The following is a 21,879-nucleotide window of genomic DNA, read 5'->3' as shown; positions in this document are numbered from 1 at the left end:
ATTCAAGTATTTTCCAACTCTTATTTTAGAACAGTTACAGTTTCTTGTGAATTAAACATACAATGCAGTCATGTTTATTTTCTTTTGATTTGCTTTTCTGTTTCACTATCTAGATGCTCAAATCACTGGTTCAGTGTTGGGAGCTTTACTTTGTCTGTAAAGACTTGGCTACAGCACACATTCCGTTTTTCAACCTCAAACCCTTCTGCCAAGAAAGACCACAGAAAAAACACCAAAGCAACACAAAAATTTCTAAAATGATCATTCAGTGCAAGTGAAATATTGTGGTATTTTTGTCTGGTATCTCTTGAGGTGTACAGTATGCTTCATCTTATCACTCAAATGCTACTTTCTTGCATACCTCCCTTCCTTCCAATTTGAACTCCAAGAACGGATTCTTAATGGAAAAAGTGATATAACTGTGTCTAGTAAAAACTATAAGGAGAAAAAAAATCTTAGCCATTCCTCAAAGTACTGCATTTCCTCGCAAATTAAATTCCATGAGATTCCTCCTGTAATTTAACAACATTAGAAAAAATATCATTTGCTGTGCTTTTGGATGCTGTTTGGGTTTTGCCTTTTTGTCTTTTATATGTTCTCTGTATTCTCCACACATATATTTGTACCCCTGTCACCTACTGTATTGGTAGCTAGCTTTCCCAGTGCTCTTCCATGGTCTTTCCCTAAGCAGACAGACCAAACAAATTGCAGAGCTCCAAGCCCAGGAAGTACAAGGCCCCCATCCCATCTTGGCTCTTCCTGGGAGCCAAGGCTGAGAACGCCCTTCCAGATACGTTCTCATGGACAGCTAATGCTGAAGGGGGGCCCAGGGGAGGGGCTTGACCTGGGGGAAATTGCATCAACACCTGTCCTCCCAATTGGAGGTTTTATCAATTATGCTAATTACCTACAACCTACAGAAATGTGCTCACCCCTGGGGGGGTTGCGTTTTTGTGGACACCTTTCCATAACTCCCCTAAAAGCCTTCAAATAAAGATCCCCTTTCACATTACCTCCTTACTAAAATTATCATGAGTTTCATTTCCAGGTTGGGAAAAAGGCAACACTTTGGCTGACATGGTTAAGGTTCTGCTAGGTTTCCTACTTTAAATCTATTCACTTAAAGAAATTAAAATAAAACTAGAAAATATAAATATTTGTTATTCATATTGCCAGTTAATTTTTGTTTCTATTTTTAGATGTCACATCTTCATTTCTCTAGAACAGCCTTAAAACTGACCTGCACTATCACTTCCCAAAGAAGGATCATTTTAAAACCTAAGAGCAAACGATACTTACCAAAGACAAGTATGAATAGCGTATTTAAAGACACCACCCAAAAGACATGTTCCTGTAAGGAGTATGGGGAAAGAGGAAGGAAGATGACAAGAAAACAGCATGTAAATGTCAGTCTTTCAAATAAGGGACTTGACTTTTGAATCTCAACTTCTTATTTCAACACAATATTATCACCAGAACTTGTACACCTCATGTTAGAGTGGTGGTATTAGGACAAATAAAATGTATCTGAATGAGAACAGTATTTTAATTATATCAAAGAGCAAAACATAAGATTAGAACAGATATGTATTTTCAGTGTGTGCTTTTTAAAAGGTCTAGTTTTTATTTACAGTCGAGTGATTCAAAGTTATCTACATCTTCTAAGAAATTCTACTTTTATGCCACACACACATTCCCCTATAATCTGTGAAACTCCTAAAAAACCAGTTTGCTTGAACATGACATTATATGAAACTCTTTTAATAGCAATATACATAGATGATATGCAAATAAGGACTCCAAATACAAATATCTATATTAAAAAATATAGGAACTTAAAATAATCCTTCTGCAGGAATTCTTGAAAAGCAAGATTGCACTTACTAAGAAAACCAGAGATCCATCCAGTCCAAGCATCTGTGAAGATAAAGTTATTTTTAGTTATCAGAAAAACGAAACAACCTGAATACAAAATAAGCCCCTTTGGTACTGACCTTAATTGTCCAATACAGTCAAAAGCTTTTTTTATGGGCCACCCAACAGTACCAGGACATAAATTCTTACAGATAAAGAGCAAAACTACATTGCCATTTAACACAATACTCAGGTGTCCAAAGGCAATGATATACATGTGCAATATCTGAACCCTTATGTATCTATATGCGTCAAACCACACATATAATCAATTAATTTATAAGCTGTTTCTCTTCAAGACTTTGAAGACTTTGACAAAGATTCTGTATTTACAAAATATTGTAGTGATTGAAGGGCTATTTTAGTACATGTTTAATCAACTCAATATTTAAATTTTTGTTTCATCCTACTGACAAAATATCAGTTAATGCTGCACTGAGAAAAGTTAGTACTTTACCCTTGATGTACAAAAACAACTAACAACAGGATAATTTGTTACACTGCATGCCATTAATTTCTGAACAGAACTGTTTTACAGCTAGGGAAGATGGAAAACAAAATTCTTCATCACTTAGCACAGCTGTTATGGGAAGCACCCACAGAGCAGGCAAAAATAAAGCATCTATTAAAGAAAAAAACCCTCCTTTTCTCCCACTTTGCATATATCTTACTATTTCAATCCAGACACTCCTACTCCATAATTACTGCTGTAAAGTTCCATGTTCAAGGCTCTTTTGTATGACGACTTTGCACTGAGTTCCAAGATGTAAGAGTTGCACATATTTTACAAACCAAACCAAGATGCAAAAATGTTTGAAAATTCAGAAAGCTTGCATGGTATTTTTACAGGATGACGTAATAGAAGAGCCTACTGCAATTTTGATACTAAATGTCAACTACACATCTATTGTCTGTGTCAGCACATAGCATTGGAAGTGGTTATGAGAGTATGCTGAAAGTGACTTCTATACTCACGGAGAGACAACAAAATATCATCAGCTAGGAATACATCAGCACTTCCTAGCAAATAAATTGGGTTCGGAAATACAACACTTCCATCCCGAAATAAACAACAGAATGGTTCAGGAACCTGAATCTGTGAAGTAAAATTCCTTTTTTTCATGAAACATCTTTCAAAATACACTAAGAAGCTTTCAGTATATACAAAACAAATAACAAGATGTGCCACTCATGATGAAAACTGTATTTCTGCTACCCTGCAATCAAGGCCACAATGACACCACAGCCTAGTGATGCTGATAAATCACATGAAGCTGCTGCACCTACCTTCGGGCAGATTTTGCTGCATGACTACTAACACGTGTTTAAAGCTGCTACTATACTTTATACTTAAAAGTTGGTTTCTTTGATGGTTAAAAAGTAACATGACATTTTGTTTATAATGTAACAACTTTTATAGGTCACTAATGGCTCTTACAAAAGAATGATTTCCTAATCTATCCTAAATGCATTTCAACACAACAATACTACAAATCATTTCACGCATGAGCCTGAATTATTGAATTCAAGAAAATGATTCTTACTCACACGCTCCCAAGTAAGCTCTTCTGCTGCTCGATCCCATTCCAAAGCATTCCAGTTCATGTCATCTGAGGAGACAATGGCCATTTTTACAACGGTTAGATCATTCAAAACAAGATGAAACCATTCCATGCTAGTTCTAAATGAACAAAAAGACTTGAGTGCACAATATTAATCTTGTAACTGCCAACAGCTTTTCAGCAAGCGGATGCTTCAGCACTCAAAATGCATGAAATTTGCAAAGCCAAGACAAATAAGCTGAAGTGGGAATTTACACAGCTTCCTTCAATTATGACAGTTTTATATTTAATTAATTTATATTTAATAAGAACTAGAACATTAATGTTTTGAGTCACCTGTTACCTTGTGCTCCATTGTTTGCATCTGCTGCATCTTCTACTACAGCATCCTCTTCATCTTCGTTATCTTCTTCCTCTTCATCTACTTGTTCCTCTTGAATTTCAGGGTTCTCACCTACAACTACATTCTCAGCAGCTGGGTTAGCTGGTTGATCAAGCACAGCATTTTCAACACCTCCATTCACAGCAGCCTGAGCCTGTAGAAACAGGATTTAGTACTTGGTTAAATTGATCAAGCTCTCTTCATGCTTTTATCCTGTATATATCGAAACCGAAGAAGTCAGTGATACGTTTTCTACATAAGAATTACACTTGGGACCACTAAACCTTTAAAATCAGTAAAAGAAACATTCAGATAACTTTACAGAGTAGCTGAGGGAGAACAGGGCCTCTAGAGATCATCTAACCCAGCAGACTACTCAAAGCAGGGTCAGTGCTGTTTCCATTTGGCTTTTGAGCCACCTTTTCCCGAGGTGGAAACTTTACCGCCTCTCTGAGCAACTGGTTCCAGTAGGTGATCACAGTAGTAGTAGTAATAAAAGCACCAAAACCCAACATAAACAAACCTCACCTTTTTTTTTTAATCTAAATGAAATTTCCTGCATATTTAATTTAAACCTACTACCTATGGTCCTGTCACTCAATACCAGCAAGACAGCTCTGGTTCTGCCCTCCTTACAGCTCCCCATCAGGCATTTATGCAGATATATATATATATTACAGACTGATAAGGTCCACCCTGAGCATTCCCGTTTTCAAAATAAACAATTCCAGTTCTCTCAGCCCCTCATCTCATCATGTCAGATGTACCAGTCCTTTAATAATTCCGGTTGGCTCTTCACTGCTAATATTATCACTTCTCCCACCCAAGAGGCTCCTGAAAGCACTGAAGAAGTGCAGATGTGTATGCTGGGAGTGGGAGGGGGGTACAGAAGCTCCAACTTCAGTGGTGTCAACAAAACTTCCAATTGCTTTGAGAACAGTGAATTGGTATTTCGTGAACTACCAGCATACTTATGAAAAAGACAAAATAAAAGTAAGATGCATCTTCATCAACTATGCCTGAGAATCAGCTTTATATGCATCAAATTATCTTTAATAAATGGTAAAGATAGAGAGATAAGAATCTATGCAATGCTACACAATAAAACAACTTCAAAAACATAACAGTGGTGTCACCAAGTTTATACAGGAGCAAGTGTTCAACTTCTGCTGAAAAACAGAGATACCCTGAAGTAAAATGAGATTACTTGTGATTAAGTATTTACTCCCAGAACCACATTTCCTAAATTAGTTTTGAACTAATGAGCAGTAAGTTTTACCTCATTTTGTTGACCAGCACCATTGAGTGGCTGTTGTTGATTTTGTTCCAGCCACTGTGGTGCTCCTCCATGGACAATCTGTTCACGTAACCACACCAGGCTGATAAATGCACACAGAGTGCACGTCACCACGAAACAGCCCTGCAAACAGTCAGCCAGCAAGTTCTCCCTGTAAAAAAAAAAAAAAAAAGTATTACTGAAAACAATGTTTTGCTGGAAAGACTACAGAGTAGTTCAGAAAAAAACAATCTTCCAGAACAGCAAAGGAAACACAGCAGTTACTAAGTAAATGGTTTGATGTAATAACAGTAATATTTACTTAAATGGCTAAATGCATAATATCCAATCCACCTCAGCATTTTACCTGAACCAGAAGAATGAAACTGCAGGGTTTCCCTTCAACTGCTCTACATTTCAGGTAGCATTTTACCTCAGATATTATCTCTAGACCTTAAAAATCTTAATCAATCAGGGCACACATAACTGTATAGAAGCAGCAAAGTGAAGTTCAGACAGTCAACCAAAACTAGGGTTTCATGCAATACAAGAGGTACCTAAACCATCTCAAGCAATTCTCATCCCTAATTTCAGGTACCTCCTTGGAAAACCACAGTACGTTCTTAAAAATAAGTAAGAAGCATGGCACCACAGTACTCTGCCATCTCCCAGGAAGCATTTGTCTGGTTCCCCTTGAAGCTGCACACTTGTGCCTGCACAGCACAGTGAATACCATGGGGACATGAAGTCCAAAATGAAAAGATGACACAAGGGACTGCTGTAATTGACTCTGCCAAAGAAATAAATGTCAAAACTCAGTTTCACACATCATTAAAATCTGACAAATACTCGAGTCCCTTATTTTCTCCCTAGACTGCAACAGACATGAGGTGCTCTAGGTGCAGTTGTTTCAGATTCTTCTCCAAAAAATAAAAACAGAATCTACACTACAGAGATAACAGTAAATATACTGTTATTAGACTGAAACAACCATCTCTCTCCAATAATAAAAATTCATTAAATGCAACTTGACCTGATTTCTCAAATCAAATAGCCCAATTCAGATGACTTAGGTGAACCACAGAGAAAATTCATTTCAAATTTGCTTGATGTGCAGTTGATTCTACTGAAACTCGGTTTCAGTTCCTCATGTTCAAGATAATGAGAAAGCAAGAGGCAGCTTGAAATTCTGTTGTTTGGTACTTACTGATTCTTTAGGCAAAATTGATTTAAAAAGGACAAAGAAAGACAATATGTGCAATAGCAAATGATGATTGAAACACTAAAAATCCAAGTATCAGCCAGAAGGAAATCTGATAAAAAAATAATCCCTCTAACGTAAAAGACTCAGAATGGAAAAAATTAAATTGAAAATACAAAAATGCACAGAAAACAGAAAGTGACATTATTAGTGACACATTTCTTAATATTCTACTGTGTATCTGATTTAAACCATAGGAAATTATTGGTTTTAATTATGAAGTGTAATTGTGCAGCATAAGTTTTCTTGACATCAAATATAAATTTTCATTAACCAGGGCACACTTTGCAAAGTTGGTTTCCCAGCTCCAAAGATCCTGAATAATGGAACTCCAAAGTGAAATGATTTCTATTGTAATGGTGTTATCTACACATCTGGTTGTGCAAAGGGTAATGGGCAGTTGCTTATTAAGATGGTGGAAGATAACAAGTGTAACTGGATGCAAGGGACACTAAGTTCCAAGGTTACTGTTTTCAGTGTAATCTGACTAAGACAGGTTTTTGTATCAAACTGCTGAAGTACTTACGTGGACAGAATATCTAATGGCAGTGTCAGTAGTGAGCTCACAGAGCCAGTAAACAAGCACTTGTAGATACGACCTGCATGAATAAACAGAAGCTTGATATAAACTTGATTTTGGCTATAGCTTCAGTTGGAAAGGATCCAGGCACACTCTTTTCACCTGGTATGCAACTAAATTTATGACATGGAAGAAAATCTCAACTTTCAGTGCAACAACAGAACCCAAGACCGTATACAGCCAAGTGGAACAAAGCTGCATTTTAGCTGCACACCTTTAAAAGAACACATTCAAAGTGTAAGAACTGCCATACTATATTAGATCAAAGATTCATCTAGACCTGTGTCCAGCAGCGGTCACACTAATGAAGAATATGGAAGCAGGTTAAAGATACTTGCAAGGATACTTCTTGAGTACATTCTCATACACTTCACTTCCTATGCAAAAATATCTCACAGCTAATTAACCCTTGATGGAATTTTTCCTCCTTTAATTTCTCAATCATATTTTGAATGTGTATAAACTTCTGGTGTTATCATATGTCGCAAGGATCACCATTTCATCACCTGTTTTAAGTAACTGTTTTATGAATTAATAGTTGATGCTAGGAAATGTCAGCTTTTTACCATTATTTGTATTTAAAAAATAGGCCATCAGTGCATAATGGTCTACTTCAGAAAATAGGGTGATACCAATATTGTCCTATTCTCAAAGTAAGCCTGTGCTAGCTACAAATGAAAACACAGAACACACTGAGAATCAGTCTGGGGAGATGCATTTACTCCCTTGTTTTTTTGTTCAAGGGGCATATTACAGTTTATAAAAATGCACTTCCAATTATTTCTTTGACTGAACACTATATCCCTTCTGCCTTTCTCCATTTTCTGTGTACTAGCTTGTTGAAACATCCATAGTTCCTTTTCCATCTCTATTTGGAAAGAAGATTTCAAACTGGATACTAGAGTAATTTAAATATGTGCTTTCTTTTCTATTGAATACCTTTATTACTTACATGACTTTGAGATTTAAGAGTTTTACAAATCAATTTGTCCATGACTCTAAAGGAATTTTACTTTTCACATAAAAACCCCCCTGCACTTTCATTTATAGATCGTTAAAAATAGAACAACTCCTCTACCCTAATATTAATAAATGGCATAAAATAAAATCTTCCATGTAGATTTAAAAAAAGTTAATTGAGAAGAGGCATTTCATTGGAGTAAGACATTTAAAAGCTCTATCATGTATTCTCTCCTATGTCTTAACACCTTTCTGCACTGCACTAGTGGCTTAAGAGTCAAACAGGTAGACTTTCAGAGTGAAAATAAATGAAAAAGCATCTTGGATTTTTTTAAAATAAACAATAATGGTCTCACAAAACTTTGTTGCAGGAAGTGGCACATTTGCCCGTGTATAAGAGTATCACATACAGCAAATCAGTACTTACATGCAGTAAGAGGTACTACTCCCAACCATGCAAAGGCCACAAGTGTATAATGAAACCAGTATCGTATTGCTGTGCCAATACTTGTAACCAGTCCAGCGAAGATGTCTTGGATTGGAAGCCGTGAAGGCATATCTGGGGAATAAACTGCGTAGAAAAGGCACTTAGGAAACAGTTTGTTCTTTAGAGAAGTATTTATGTAAAAGTCCTGCCAACTAGAAACTGTATCTGACAAAAGCTTACTAGAAGAATAAGCATATTTTATATTCTCAAGAGATGACTTCAAACAAACAACAACCAAAAAAATCACATAACACATTTGTTTTGTTGTATTCTGAGTGGAATGAGAAAATTAATAAGCTCCATGCCAGTTTTTGACCTGAGAGAGTTTTTTTAATAGCGTTATTTGTTAACTGTAAACTCCAATTACCTAATAAAAGGCTCAAGAAAAAGCAGATTCTAAAACTAGTGAGAGTATCAGTCTCACTAAACATTACCTCAAAGATTCCTCTGTCTGTTATTTCTAAACCTAGTTCATGGAAAAGGCACAGGGAACAAGAGCAATTAGCAATTTTGCACAATATCTATTTGTCTGTGCTAGATAATTTAGATTCTACTTGCCATCCAACAGCACAGACCAAAAAAAAAACCCAGCAAACTAAAAGCAGCACACAGGCAAGAAAATTGAAGAGAACTGATTAAGTATCCACAGACACTGAAATTTACACACAATGACTGACTTTCAACAAGTATCTGTTTCATATCATGCAGAATTTCTTCTAAGGATGCTCCTATTACAGAGCACAATGCAAATCTCATCCTGCACAGATATTCTCATAATGCTAAATCCTGACCTTTTAAATTCAACACCTACATGTTGCATAGGCCCATTCCTACTCAAAAGGCAAGAAAAACAGTGCTGAGGTCTTCTTTTGCAAACAATTAGAGAACATCTAACAATTTCATTACATGTACTTAGTTTCTACACATTTACATGGATATTAAGAAGTGGTAATGCACACTAGCAGTAACTGATTTGAATAAAGATAAACTATATTTGGGAGTTGCACTGAGATATTGCTGCCTGGATGTTATGTTGGAAACATCCGTGCTTGAAGACTTTAACATGGACTATCTTCTAAAACCTTACACACTTCTAACTACATAAGGAAACCCAAATTTTATAAGAACAAATAGAAATATTCATTTCCTCTCATGAGCAATCCTTTAAGAGTGGAACAAATACTGCTTTACACTATCTACCTGCAGCCCCCTCACCTACATTCCCAATTATCCATTTACTAGTCTCAGAGAATAAGCCTCTACAGGAGAAAGGAATTCTTTTCTCTCCAGTTCTATTTCCCTCTGCTTATGTATTATAAAGAGAACTCAAGCACACAGACAAACAGTATCAATATCCAGAAGCAGTCAAAGAATGGGGAGAGACTGGTGCATTTCAGCAACATGTGGATTATAACTGACACAAAGTAACAACAAAACAGTACCCCTGAGACAAGTAGTAACTGGTTTGAAATTTCAAAGCTTGTTATTTGCCAGGTATCTGGCAAGGAACTGGAATTCATGGAAGAAAGGACTAAAAGTGTAACACTAGGAAACTGTAGCTGTGAGAACAGAGAGCCGTGAATTGAAAGTAGGACACAAACATATTTTGACATTGTCTTACAATTTTCTTGTTACACAAACAGATTTACTACACAACTTGGAACCATAGAAAATGCCAACTGAAGTCTAACTAACGATAACTAATAGCTCACACTGAACAAGCACTCTGGAAAACTCCTGCCACAGGAGACAAAAAACCCTTGTCAAGAGTGCAAAGGAATATCTATTTAGAGTATATCTGTTAAATATTTATGGTACCACTCAGACAATTCAGCAGATACTTTGAGAACGTTCTCATTTTCAAAAAAATACATTTTGATCAACACTTTGCAACATGGACTAGACTGAAAACATTAGCTTTGTATTAATGATTTGTTAGGGACAAGTTGTTATGTTGAAAGTATTTGAAATTAAACATATATATATGCATTAAAATGCATCTTCCAGGAATTATTGAACATACACACAAGGAACTGTAAGAAAGAATGTCCATCCCAATGCAAAGCAGAAAGTGCTTATAAAAGTTAGCATTTTTGCATGCTTACTTTTCTAAAGGCTTTAGGGTTACAACAGAGCTTTTCAAATAAAATCACAATGTAGCTACTACTCAGAGAAGACAAGCTATATCTCCCAAATTTGAACAATTTGGTGATTTTTGATGATTTCAGAAGCTGAAGGTGGGAAGAAGCTGTTTTTTCCTGTGCACTGTCCTGTGCACACCTATCTCAGAATATGTACAGGTTTTTCCACTAGAAGCTTTATACCATGATGATAAGGTAAAATCTTTTTATGTCCTGCAACATTTAGGTGCACGAAATGCAGGAATTCCTAGCATGACACGAACCCCTGTTGTGCAATCACCCTGCACCACTGAAGCTTGCTGCCAGTGATCTTCACAGCTTGTCTCCCCATCTGTGTCTGTGACCCAGTGCCATTTTCTGTGCACACTGCACCTCCCTTTATCCACTCCCCACTATCACTTTGAGGCCTGAGACCCTGACCCCTGCCACCACAGCATCCATCCTCCTCATTTGCCTCTGCACACGCATCCTCCTCACCACGCCCCCATCCCTTACCTTCCATCCCCAGTAATCTTTCTGAACTCAGTTTGACAAATCAAATTCCTGCATTATTTACCACAGTTCCTACAAATAAAAATATTTCTACTAGAGACCAATTGAAACAATAGATTGTCTTTTTTTCTATGATAGCATGAAATTCACAGACTTTGGCTGAGTTTTTCATAGGTTTAGCTCAACTTCTTTGAGCTGTACAGGTTATAGAAAAACTACTAGAAAGCTTTTTTGGATACTTAGGTCACACCTATGCAGTGTAACTGGTAATTTAGTTGTGAATCCTGAATTTGGATGGGGTTGGTTTTCTTCGGTTGGTTGTTTTCAGGAGGTGGGTTTTGTTCTACCCTCCTCTCCCATAAGCCTAACTTTTCCAGGAACACAATTATTAATTTTACTTCTTCAAAACAGATGATATGACAAAAATCTGCTCTTATACTGACACAAACAAGGTACGAAAAACACAAGGCTCTCTTTAGAAGCTGCCATTTAGCCTATCTCACAGAGTCATCACACTTGCAACCCTCTTACCCACAGAATTTTTATTAGTGACTACATTTGTAAGCCATTTATATGCCACCTCAGTCATCCTTGTGCACTGATTGTAAAATGAGACTGTGTAACTCATAAGTAAAAATCATACTTGATATCTCCTGGGTGAAAGCACCAGTTTGGTAAAAGAAGACTTGTGAGTTACTCTTTAGTTTGGACTAGATGATCTTCAAAAGACCCTTCCTACCCAAACCATTCTATATTTCTGTGTTTTACACCCTTCAAACACATGCCCACTTTGCTTCAGACTCCTAAGGTAAAAGGAGAAAAACTCCTTCTCCTCCTCAGACAAGCACAGCTCTAACAAATATTTGAAATAACATTCATATAAATCTCAGCTGTGTGTATACTCTGCACACTGGAGCTGGAAGAAGACACATTGAATTCTGTGCCAGCATGCAGCATTTTGTTCCAGAATTTATTTTTTGAATTGGACTTTCTAGAAATGCTGAAGCTATGGACTAATGAGTTAAAAGTTTATCAAAATGAACAGGTAAAGAAATCAGTTTAATATCTATTTCAATACTGTAATATCCAAATTACATGATAAGGAACACCTTACTCATATGGCTTCCTTTAGTTTTACAGTCTTTGTTTTAACTCAGCTTGTGACATTGTGTGAACCACACACCAGCACTGAAGCGGCACAGGAAGCGCAGAAATGAACCCATCCCAAACCTCAGACAAAGATCTGCCTAGTCTGCTTCCATATTTGTGTTTTGACAGTATTTATGTTAACTTTACCTCCTACAGAACGGAGAAGTTTTGACAACTGTATTCTCTTGGGAAATACAGCCTCACCTTCTTTCATGTGTGAGTGCTTATGAATGTTTACTGCAGCATTAACAGAAGCACATCCTTGCACATGACAAAAGAAACCGCATGCATGGGGATGAAAAGAATACAGTGTAGTTACTCTGTAAAAACTTAGGAAGAAAACTCACAAGTTAAAAAGGAACAAGCACCTTGACAATCAAAAAATTCAAAAGCTACTTTTTAAATAGTTGTATTCATTCTTATCTTGTAGAATTGCAGAAAAGGAATTAATTTTAAAACATAAAAAAACTAGCTTTAAAGAAGGCATTTGAAATCGAGTCATTTACCTACATGACTAAACATATTTAGAGAATGATGCTATTATTCAAAAGAAAAATTGTTCCTTTGTACTCCTGCCAAAATACAAGTTGAATCTTCTCCTTTGTTCTTCCTTACAAGCAAAACAAAACTAGCAATTCAGGTGCTAAAAAAATCCCAAAATGTTATGAATTCAGAGAATAAATGCACTAGAAATAGTTTATGCATACTCCATACACAAGAAGTTACACTAGCAAGGGAGCATTTCTGACAGAAGGACAGCAACAGCCTTAGCAAGCAAACCAAGCTAAACAAGAGAGGAGTTGCTGCTATGACTGCACTAATACTCTATTACACTTTCAGTGCCTGCCTGCTAGAGCACAGATATTAATTACATGCATGTGTTTATCTGACCACATCTCATGGTGAGTCAGCTCATCTGGAAGTGTGTTACACCTGGCATGGTTACAGGCCAGACTCAAATTTGCTTGGGAGGACTGGCATATACCTAATTCCCATTTTTTTTCTCCCTTATCATTTTCTCTCCAGCACTTGCAACTCCTTCCCTGCTCCCAACAAGCAGATCCAGTTTCCAGACTGGACAGCCACATTACCTTCCAAAGAAAGAAGGATAAAAGAAATTAAGGAAACCGTAACTGCATGAGTATTGGGTGTGAGGGAAGCCATGAAACAAGACCCAGTGAGTAGGGAAGGCAGGAGGAATCTGTGAAGGGTACCTGACGTGCTACCAACGTGTGAAGCCTGACAGGAAAAAGCACATTGCAACGGGGACAGCCAAGAAGAAAACCTTATGAGCTGAGCCTGCGCAGTCAGGGCAGTGACAAGTGTGTGGCAGAGGATAAGCAGACCTTTACTAGAGGCTGAATGTGGAGATACACTCCATTGCGTGAGGAAGAAAGTGGTTCCTGATTACCAATTTCAAAATTCCTATGTAAAATGGTAACTTTTTGAGCCACATTAACTCATCTAAGTTTTCTCCTCTGTCCATAACCTGCAAGTGCATTACAAGCTGAGCTGGCAACAGCAGTGTCAGTAAAAAATTAACTTCTGCAGGAACACCTCTGTTGACAGGGCAGTAACTAAGCTTCCTCTTATCAATAGTAACATGCATATAAGGTATATTTAGTTTAGAGTGGCTCATTGTCTTTTCTTAGATCCCAAGGAAAACACTATAAACTTTTTTTACTTGCTTTGTTCTTTTCATACAAAACTAGAAAATCTTCTTTCTTAACAGCTAATAAATCACTGAAATGCCATTTTCTGGTCTTGCACACCCAACTCTGTAGAGGACCCAGCTGCAGTACGTAATTTTGAAAGTGGCAAATTAGCCTGCAAAGAGATTCAGAACTGGGTATCACTCTTAGTTTGCAAATGCTCCATATAGAAGCAATATAATTCCTTTAAAAATGTTTAACAAATAAAACCTGCAAGCAGATGATCTCTAAAATTCCTTATACAGGTCACTGTAGTATTTAAGAACAATAACCACAAAGCTGGTTCAACATAAAATACACTATTACCCTCTATGACAGAGTTAACATCACACATTTCACTGCTGGTCTGATGGGTTTAATTAATTGTTGCAGAAATACATCATACCAAGGTTCAACATAAAGAAGGAAGGTGAATTAAGGGAGGTGTGAAACAGAAAATACATGAACTAAAACACCTTCGTCTCAGTTTTCTCTATACAAAATTAGAAGAAAAAAAACTCCAACACACAAAAAAAGGTGGGAGGGGAGCAGGAATAAAACAGTACATTTAAAGAGAAAAATGCAGCATAAAATCCACTTTACCTTCTCAACAGGCAGTAAACTGACAACACTAAATAATACCAGCCTGCCACCTCACCTATTTTTACTAAAATCAATGAAAATGTAATTAAGAATCCTCTGGGAACTATATGAACATTCTTCATCAAAAGTTGCCTAACCTATTTAGTTGTATCTAACATAAAAGGCAATTTAATACTGGGCAGTTAGCATATTTTGACTGAAATGTAAGTGGAATAATCATAATTTCTATTATCTGTCAAGATCACTTGAACTGAAAATGACAGAATCCAAGCATTGGGGTGCAGGTAGATCCTTTCAAGGCAACTGAAAACTGCCTTTCAAATTCCAGTTTTGCCATGGTTTCACTTTACCATTCAGACTTCTAAAACTCAAATTTATCAATGAAGCTGAAAACATGCCACTTGCTGTAATGTTGGCAACAAAAGAATGGGACTGAGGCTGTCAGAAAAGGTACAGAATAATACTTTTGTGTCTCACTTAAGATTATGAAAAAACCAAATTATCCATTATTTAAGCAATTCACAGTCTGCAATAACATGCATAAAAATTGCAATTGAAACAAGAACACAGAAGTTATGCCCCAAGTTTTGATCTACCATGCCGAATGAAAAAGTAATCACTTCATAGATACTGTGTGAGAAAAATTCTGAAAAAAAATAAGAGCAAGTAAAACATACTTACTTGGTGTGAAAGCAAATCTGTGCTTACATAATTCACAGTATTCTTTTCTGCTGTGTTTAAGCCACTGAACTAAGCTGCAATAAAAAGTGATCACATTAACACACGCTATACATCTCTCAGCCTTATCCCTCCACTAAGGAAAATACACCCATTCTCTGCTCTTGCACTTAAATCAGGTATTGGCACTGTCAGCAACACTTAAATTAGCAGCTTTTTGAAGTCCATTCAGGCCATCAAGTAGGTTTCAAACAGTAGGAAAAGGTAAACTGACACATGTCACAGTGTCGATTAAGAACATTCTTTGAGTACATTATTGATCAAAGCAGATATCCTGGAATGGACATCCACCAGTGACACCAGTTCTTATAAATACTTCAACATATGACACAGATGCACACAGCTAAGATTTAGAGCTGCTGTATTTGTGAAAGAAGCACTATTAAAATTAATCAGAAATTACCATATAGACCAGAATTACAGTTTTTACTTCAGCACTTCCTGATCAAACACACCTCAAAATTATTAAAAAGCACTAAGGTCTTTTATTCTTCTCTGTGAGGTTTGACTTTCTATTCACAACTATAAGTGGGCAAAAAAAGTCCCAACATACTGATTTTTTGCTTAGTTTTCATAATTCTGATATACAACCAGCACTGAAGAACCAAACACAAATAATTATCAGTACTTTCTTTCCATATGATTACTAAATTTTTCCTGAATTATAATGAATCATCATGTAAAAAACATCCAAATCCCTAACAAGCTTCCACTGAAAATTGGATTTATTTCACTAGCTAACCCAAAGACTTGAAGTATTTGTATAAACACCTTAGTATGTTTTCATTAAGGAAAAAAAATTAAGAAACACACAGACACAACTCACCATTCCTGATGAATAAATTTAATACTGCCAGTACACACACATGGATGATAGAGGGGTTTCTCAGGAGTTCCTTCTGACCGACAGACTCTGCATATATCTGCTGACAAGGACAAAAAGCTTATTACACTACTGCTTAAAGAACTCAAATTTTCAAGACAAATTACACAATTACATTCTAGAAACTTTACCGTGTAGCAAAATGAAACTAGAATAAATTGAAAGAAGATGAAAGACAGATTTCATATGATGCAAGACAGAGACAAGGAGATCACCAGAAAGAGCAACAAGAACATTATCTGCCTGATCATGTTACATAAACTCAAAATACGTCTTATAAAATTTTAGGATTTCTAGGAAATAGACACAGTAAAGCTACAGTTTTCTACCTAAAGAGTTCTCACTAAAACAACATATAATCTCTTAAGGATAATTTTATTGAACGTGGATACTTCAAAATAGAAAAATTCCATCTGAGTTTGGAAAAAGTTAAACAGAGGCTGAACAGAAGAGACTTAATAATGTCCAACAATGACTTAAGCAATTTGCTACTCTTGAACCTAAAACAGATGTTTCCTTGGTGCTCTTGCTGAAAGGGAAAAAATCCAAAATAACAAACAGACCTAGGTATTTTGCAATTTGCTACCCTACTTGGACATAGCCTACTATCTAGTAAGGAAATACACTTTTTATTTCTTATTTCATAATTTCAGCAATATTTCCATAGGTCTTGCACCTTCTTCATTCCCTGTTTTTGACATTTTCTCACAACTAAAGGTTGCAAGAGGTATTGTGGATAAAGAAGTGAGCATAAACCTTTCCCTCTAAAGAACAGATGTCTATTTTAAATACCATTCAGTTAGCCCAAGCTCTAAACATGCGAATAAACAAGAATAAAAACCAAGTCTTATCTGTTTATTGACAGATGCATATGTTCCCCTGACTCTTTTACTTCTATTAAGGAAGTAAACATAAAATGTCCATTTTAATAGAATATGTGAGTTTGAGATTTTATCTTTTGTTAATTATTTCTCTATCGACCACTACCCAGCAAACACACAGGAGTGGAACACATGCATATCAGAGATCTCTGTCAGAAAAATACCAGCTAGGTGAGAATACTGCAAACATGCAATTTCAAGTCTGAATTGCATATCTTTGCTCTTGGCCAAAATCTTCACAAGTTGATGCTTTTCTACAAAAACTTCCAAAAGACACCACAGACTGATTTTTTTCTATACAGAAGTCACATTATGACCGTATCCACAGTTTGCAGAGTATTAGGACAGTTCCTACACATAAAGCATAAGAATTCAGATTATTCAATTCAAACAATTTTCTATCTATGAAAACACTGTTCGAGTGAATTCATTCATGCAGCATGAAAACCTAGAATTATCAGAAACAGATATTCCCTATGACTTCAGTGATGCTACAAAGAGACCTAAAGAGAACATCCTCACTGCCATGTTGAGCAGCGATGATTTGCAGCGTTGCTGCAAACACCAGGGGTTCCTGGCTCCTCTGCTGACAAGAATGACCCGAACTGCTACTTCACTTAACAAGGGATTCTTTTATCCCTGAGAGCACTTCCAGACGGCTGCACAGGACAGGTCTCTGCAGCTGACAGGCAGCCCTGCCCACTCGCTGTAGCATGCCCACCTCCTACCGCATTCCTTCCAACAGAGCTGCTTCACTACCGCAAGCTGACACCTTTGTGGGCTGGGTCGGCTCACTAGAGGTCAGACAACACCAGACAGCACCAAGCCACTGCTTTAAGGGTACTCTGGCACCGATGAAAGCAAGCTAAAAGCACATTGTTCCCTGAAAGATGCCCACTGCTCTCTGAATCTGCTCATTTAATGAATGGCCTCTGCACTCTCACAGCAAACTGTTCACTTATCGTCAAAACTTCTGCAAAAAAGCAATTTGCATTACTGTGAGCAAAAGGATTCTTTACTTGAGAAAAGACTGCCTGTTAACTTACTGAAATAAACCTGAATTTTATTTTTTCAAAACTATGATAATTTCTAGCTATTTCCACTTGTTTTATAAATCCAAATAAACATCTTATGAGTGTAATTGTTTGGACTGTTAAGCAACTGATAGCTTCAAATCAATAAACTCTGCTGAGGGTCAATGTGTTAAGCTATGCACCTTACGACCTACAGCCACAGTCAAAGAGAATTCCACTGTGTAAGGATCACTATTTTCCTACGTAAACACACACTTTGCATCCTGTTCTTCATTCACATATTTTGGAAAAAATGACCTTGAATAATAAGTTGTTTCCTGTTCCCCCCGAGAATGATTCACTGCCTATTATCTCTCCAACTGAATTCAATGTGGAATGTCAAAAAGTGAAGATTACATTATTTAGCAACAAACATTAATCTAGAAGGAACCAGAACTACCTCTCTTCAGCAAAACCTGGTATCTTGTGCTTCCAGGTGCTGCAGTGAAGCAACTTTTCCATTCATTGAGGTGAAGCAGCTTCTACTTAGGTCTGCCCATGACCCAGACTGCCTCTTTTATCACCCTCACCACGCAGTTCAGTTTTCCAGCCCCACAACACAGTTCAGTCAAGCACAAAGCCCATCAGAACCTCAATGGCCACAACACTGCTATCAGACAATCACGGTTCAGAAGGTCCATCGGACACTTTGGAGCAGAAGTTCAAGAACACAATACTATCGTATTTCCTCTTCCTCAAGGCACTAACACAGTCTTTACTGCTGCTGCTACTGGTGCTCAGAGCCTTCTAACCTTGGGAAGTCTCTTCAGCGTTCTGGCAAGCCGAGTGACGTTCTAATAGTAGGGTCTGAGGTTTGAAACTGTAGAAGAAGTTGTAACATACTAGTGGTATTTATGGAAAGTGAGTATACAGACTGGTTACTTTCATGCTACCACTGGGAGCTTTTGAGGACAACATTGATAACGCCACAATATAATATCTAAGGCTGCATATGTATGTGCCTTTGTGTGTGCTTATACATAACACCAGAAAATCCAAATTTCATGCGTGGAATTTAACACAAAGGCTTAGTTAAAGAAGACAATGCCTTAAAGATGTAACTAAAAACTTGATCTTTTTTGTCTTGCTGGTCTTTCTGTTCACCTACTTAAGTCAGGTATGATCAAAGTCTACCACTGGTAACAGCCTGTAACACATTACCAACTACACTGTTTGAACTAAATCCACCGGGATGGATTTACCAGCTACCGGAGTGGTGGAAAATCAGGAGGTCATTTCTGAGTATCCACTTCACAGCCTGCATAAAAACCAGTTTTTCTGGGCAACCAGAGGACAAGCATCAAAGTTCATTTTGTTGTTGATTTCATCGGTGTAAGTGACTAGGTCTACAGAGCTACAGCAAGCAATTTTAAATGTTAGATTTAAGAAACACTAATATTTCGATAAACCATCAGTGGTCATGGGTATTAAAGACATCTACAGCACAAACCAAAGGACATTGCTACAAAGGTGCTGGTCTTATTTCATCCAGTGGTTCATGGTTTTCCACCTTTTTCTTTTTTTTTTTTTTTTAATCCTCTCAAGCAGGAAAATCAAGTGACACCTGATAAAAAGCTACATTCAAAATGATGTCAAAGTAACAAAAGCCAAGATGCAAAACGCTTTCCTTGGAACTGCCTTGCTACTGCAATATGTATTTGCACTTATTGTTTGAGATGACAAAGCCCAAATACTGCAAGAAATACAGCACAACAAACATCCTTTATTTAGTAGCATAGTGCTGATCTATCCATCTGCTTGAACTACACCATCCCTCTCCCTCTCTGGAGACATTCAAAACCCACCTGGACACATTCTTGTGTCACCTGCTCCAGGTGACCCTGCCTTAGCAGGGGGGTTGGAGTAGATGAACTCCAGAGGTCCCTTCCAACCTTAACAATTCTGTGATTTTGTGATTATCTAAGCATAACGAAAGTGCTGACAAAACACATCCATGTTTGAGCTCAAAAAAACCCAATACTCTTTAAAATGGATATGATGCATAAAATTCCTCTCATGACTGTGGTATCTTTGACTTTTTTTTAAAGTTAGATAAGTGACTATGTATTAGTCTGCTGTAAAAGGAACAGAGAAACATGTCAGCTCCTGCATAGTTCAATTTTTCAAACAGATTGCCCAGCACAAAGTCAGTTTTGCGAAAGGAGCGGCTATTACTATTCAGGCAAACGCGGAAATTTAAGACTCCCTGGGCTGTAGGGCTGGCCGGGTCCGACAGGATCCGCCGGCCAGGGGGGAGCTCGGGGCAGTGCCCTCCTCGCCGCCTCTCCCGCCGCCCAGCGTGAGCACCCCGCCTGCTGCTTTCCGCCCCGGGAGCTCGTTTCGCCCCCGGGCCCCCACTTCCCCGGGCAAAGCCGCAGCCATGGGCAGGTTCCGGCGGGCCCCGGTGCCCAGGTGCCCCGGTACGGCCCATCCCAGCCCCGCTCCGGGTGTTGCCGGCACCGCCCCCCTTTCCCCCCCGCTCCCCGCGGTTATGTAAGGGGCACCCGCGAGCGCCGCCTCACACACGGCCCCCCTCAGCCCGGCCCGGCCCGGCCCCCGCGGCACGGCGGGCCCAGCACGGCGGGGGGACGCGGGGCCCGGGCACCTGCAGCCCCGGTGCGAGAAGCCCCTCCGGGCGTAAACAGCCCCCGGCCCGCCCAGCGGGCCCAGTGACACCCTCCGCCTCCTCCGCCTCCCCCCCGGCACCCCCCCACCCTCCGAGGCTGCCCCGGCAGTCCCCGCTCGGGGCCGGCGGCGGCCGCGGGGCGAGCGCGGTACCTTCCTCGGCGGTCTCCATCTTGCCGGGCTGACGCAGCGCCGGCCGGGCGGGTGGCGTGACCGCGGGGGGCGGGGCCGCGCGCCGAGCGCACGGACCGGCCGCGCGCCGAGCCCGCGGCCACAGAGCGCGCGCGGGGCGGAGCGCCGCCCGCCAGCCGCGAGCGCCGCCTGCCGGGCGCGCGGCCACGGAGGCCCGCGAGGGGCCGGGCCGGGCGCTGCTGAGGGACCGCCCCGCTCGCAGCGAGTGAAACAGAGTCAAGCGGGGTGGGAAAGACCGCCGAGATCGGCGGCTCAAACCTAGGAACGAACGCCTCCGTGCCAACCAGACCGTGGCACTGAGGGCCACATGCAGCTTTTCCTTAAACACGTCCAGGAACGGTGACTCCACCACCTCTCTGGGCAGCCCATTCCAATCCCCAAGCACTCCTTCTATGAAGAAATTCCGCATAATGTCCAACCTGAACCTTCCCTACTGCATCTTGCAACTATGTCCTCTCTCCTATCACTAGTTGTCTGGGAAAAAGACGGCGACCCCGACTCGGCTACAACCTCCTTTCAGGTGGTTGCACAGAGTGATAATGTCCCCAATGAGCCTCCTTTTCTCCAGGCTAAACAACCCCGGCTGCCTCGGCCACTCCTCAGGGCACTGGTGTTCCAGGGAACTGGTGTTCCAGAGCCTTCACCGCCTTCGCTATTTCTCTCTGGATACTTTCCAGCACCTCAGTGTTCTCCCTGGACTGAGGGCCCCAGAGCCGGACACAGCACTCGAGGTGTGGCCCCATCAATACCCGGAACAGGGTGACAATCACTGCCCTGGTCCTGCTGGCCACACTACTCCTGATCCAAGCCAGGAAGTCCTTGGCCTTCTTGGCCAGCTGGACACACGCTGGCTCACGTTCAGCCAGATGTTGACCAACGCCCCCAAGTCCTTTTCCGCCGGGCAGCGTTTCACACGCTCTGCCCCCAGCGTGTAGCGCTGCCTGGGGTTGTTGTGACCCAGGTTCAGGACCTGGCCCTGGCCTCCGCAG

The 21,879-nt window shown here is 39.5% G+C and overlaps 1 protein-coding gene across 2 annotated transcripts in view; it reads right to left on the bottom strand.

Moving 5' to 3' along the window:
• The window catches only part of MARCHF6 (membrane associated ring-CH-type finger 6), a 44,534-nt gene extending 23,570 nt beyond the window's left edge, over window positions 1-20,964 (bottom strand). Inside the window, exons 1-10 of one of the 2 annotated variants that reach the window (XM_063399894.1) lie at window positions 20,852-20,964; window positions 16,063-16,159; window positions 15,180-15,253; window positions 8,363-8,506; window positions 6,922-6,994; window positions 5,138-5,306; window positions 3,820-4,012; window positions 3,463-3,524; window positions 1,885-1,917; window positions 1,300-1,351 (exon numbers count right to left, since the gene is read on the bottom strand). In XM_063399894.1, coding sequence (XP_063255964.1) covers window positions 1,300-1,351; window positions 1,885-1,917; window positions 3,463-3,524; window positions 3,820-4,012; window positions 5,138-5,306; window positions 6,922-6,994; window positions 8,363-8,506; window positions 15,180-15,253; window positions 16,063-16,159; window positions 20,852-20,870 — 916 coding nt within the window. In that variant the 5' untranslated portion in view covers window positions 20,871-20,964. Of the gene's footprint in view, window positions 1-1,299; window positions 1,352-1,884; window positions 1,918-3,462; window positions 3,525-3,819; window positions 4,013-5,137; window positions 5,307-6,921; window positions 6,995-8,362; window positions 8,507-15,179; window positions 15,254-16,062; window positions 16,163-20,851 lie in introns of both variants that reach the window. The other variant, XM_063399884.1, reaches the window with a different exon arrangement.
• Between the last annotated feature and the right edge of the window lie 915 nt (window positions 20,965-21,879).

The sequence above is a fragment of the Prinia subflava genome, chromosome 1 (genome assembly GCF_021018805.1).
Source record: "Prinia subflava isolate CZ2003 ecotype Zambia chromosome 1, Cam_Psub_1.2, whole genome shotgun sequence".
NCBI lineage: Eukaryota > Metazoa > Chordata > Aves > Passeriformes > Cisticolidae > Prinia > Prinia subflava.
This window is presented reverse-complemented; position numbering and strand designations above follow the sequence as displayed.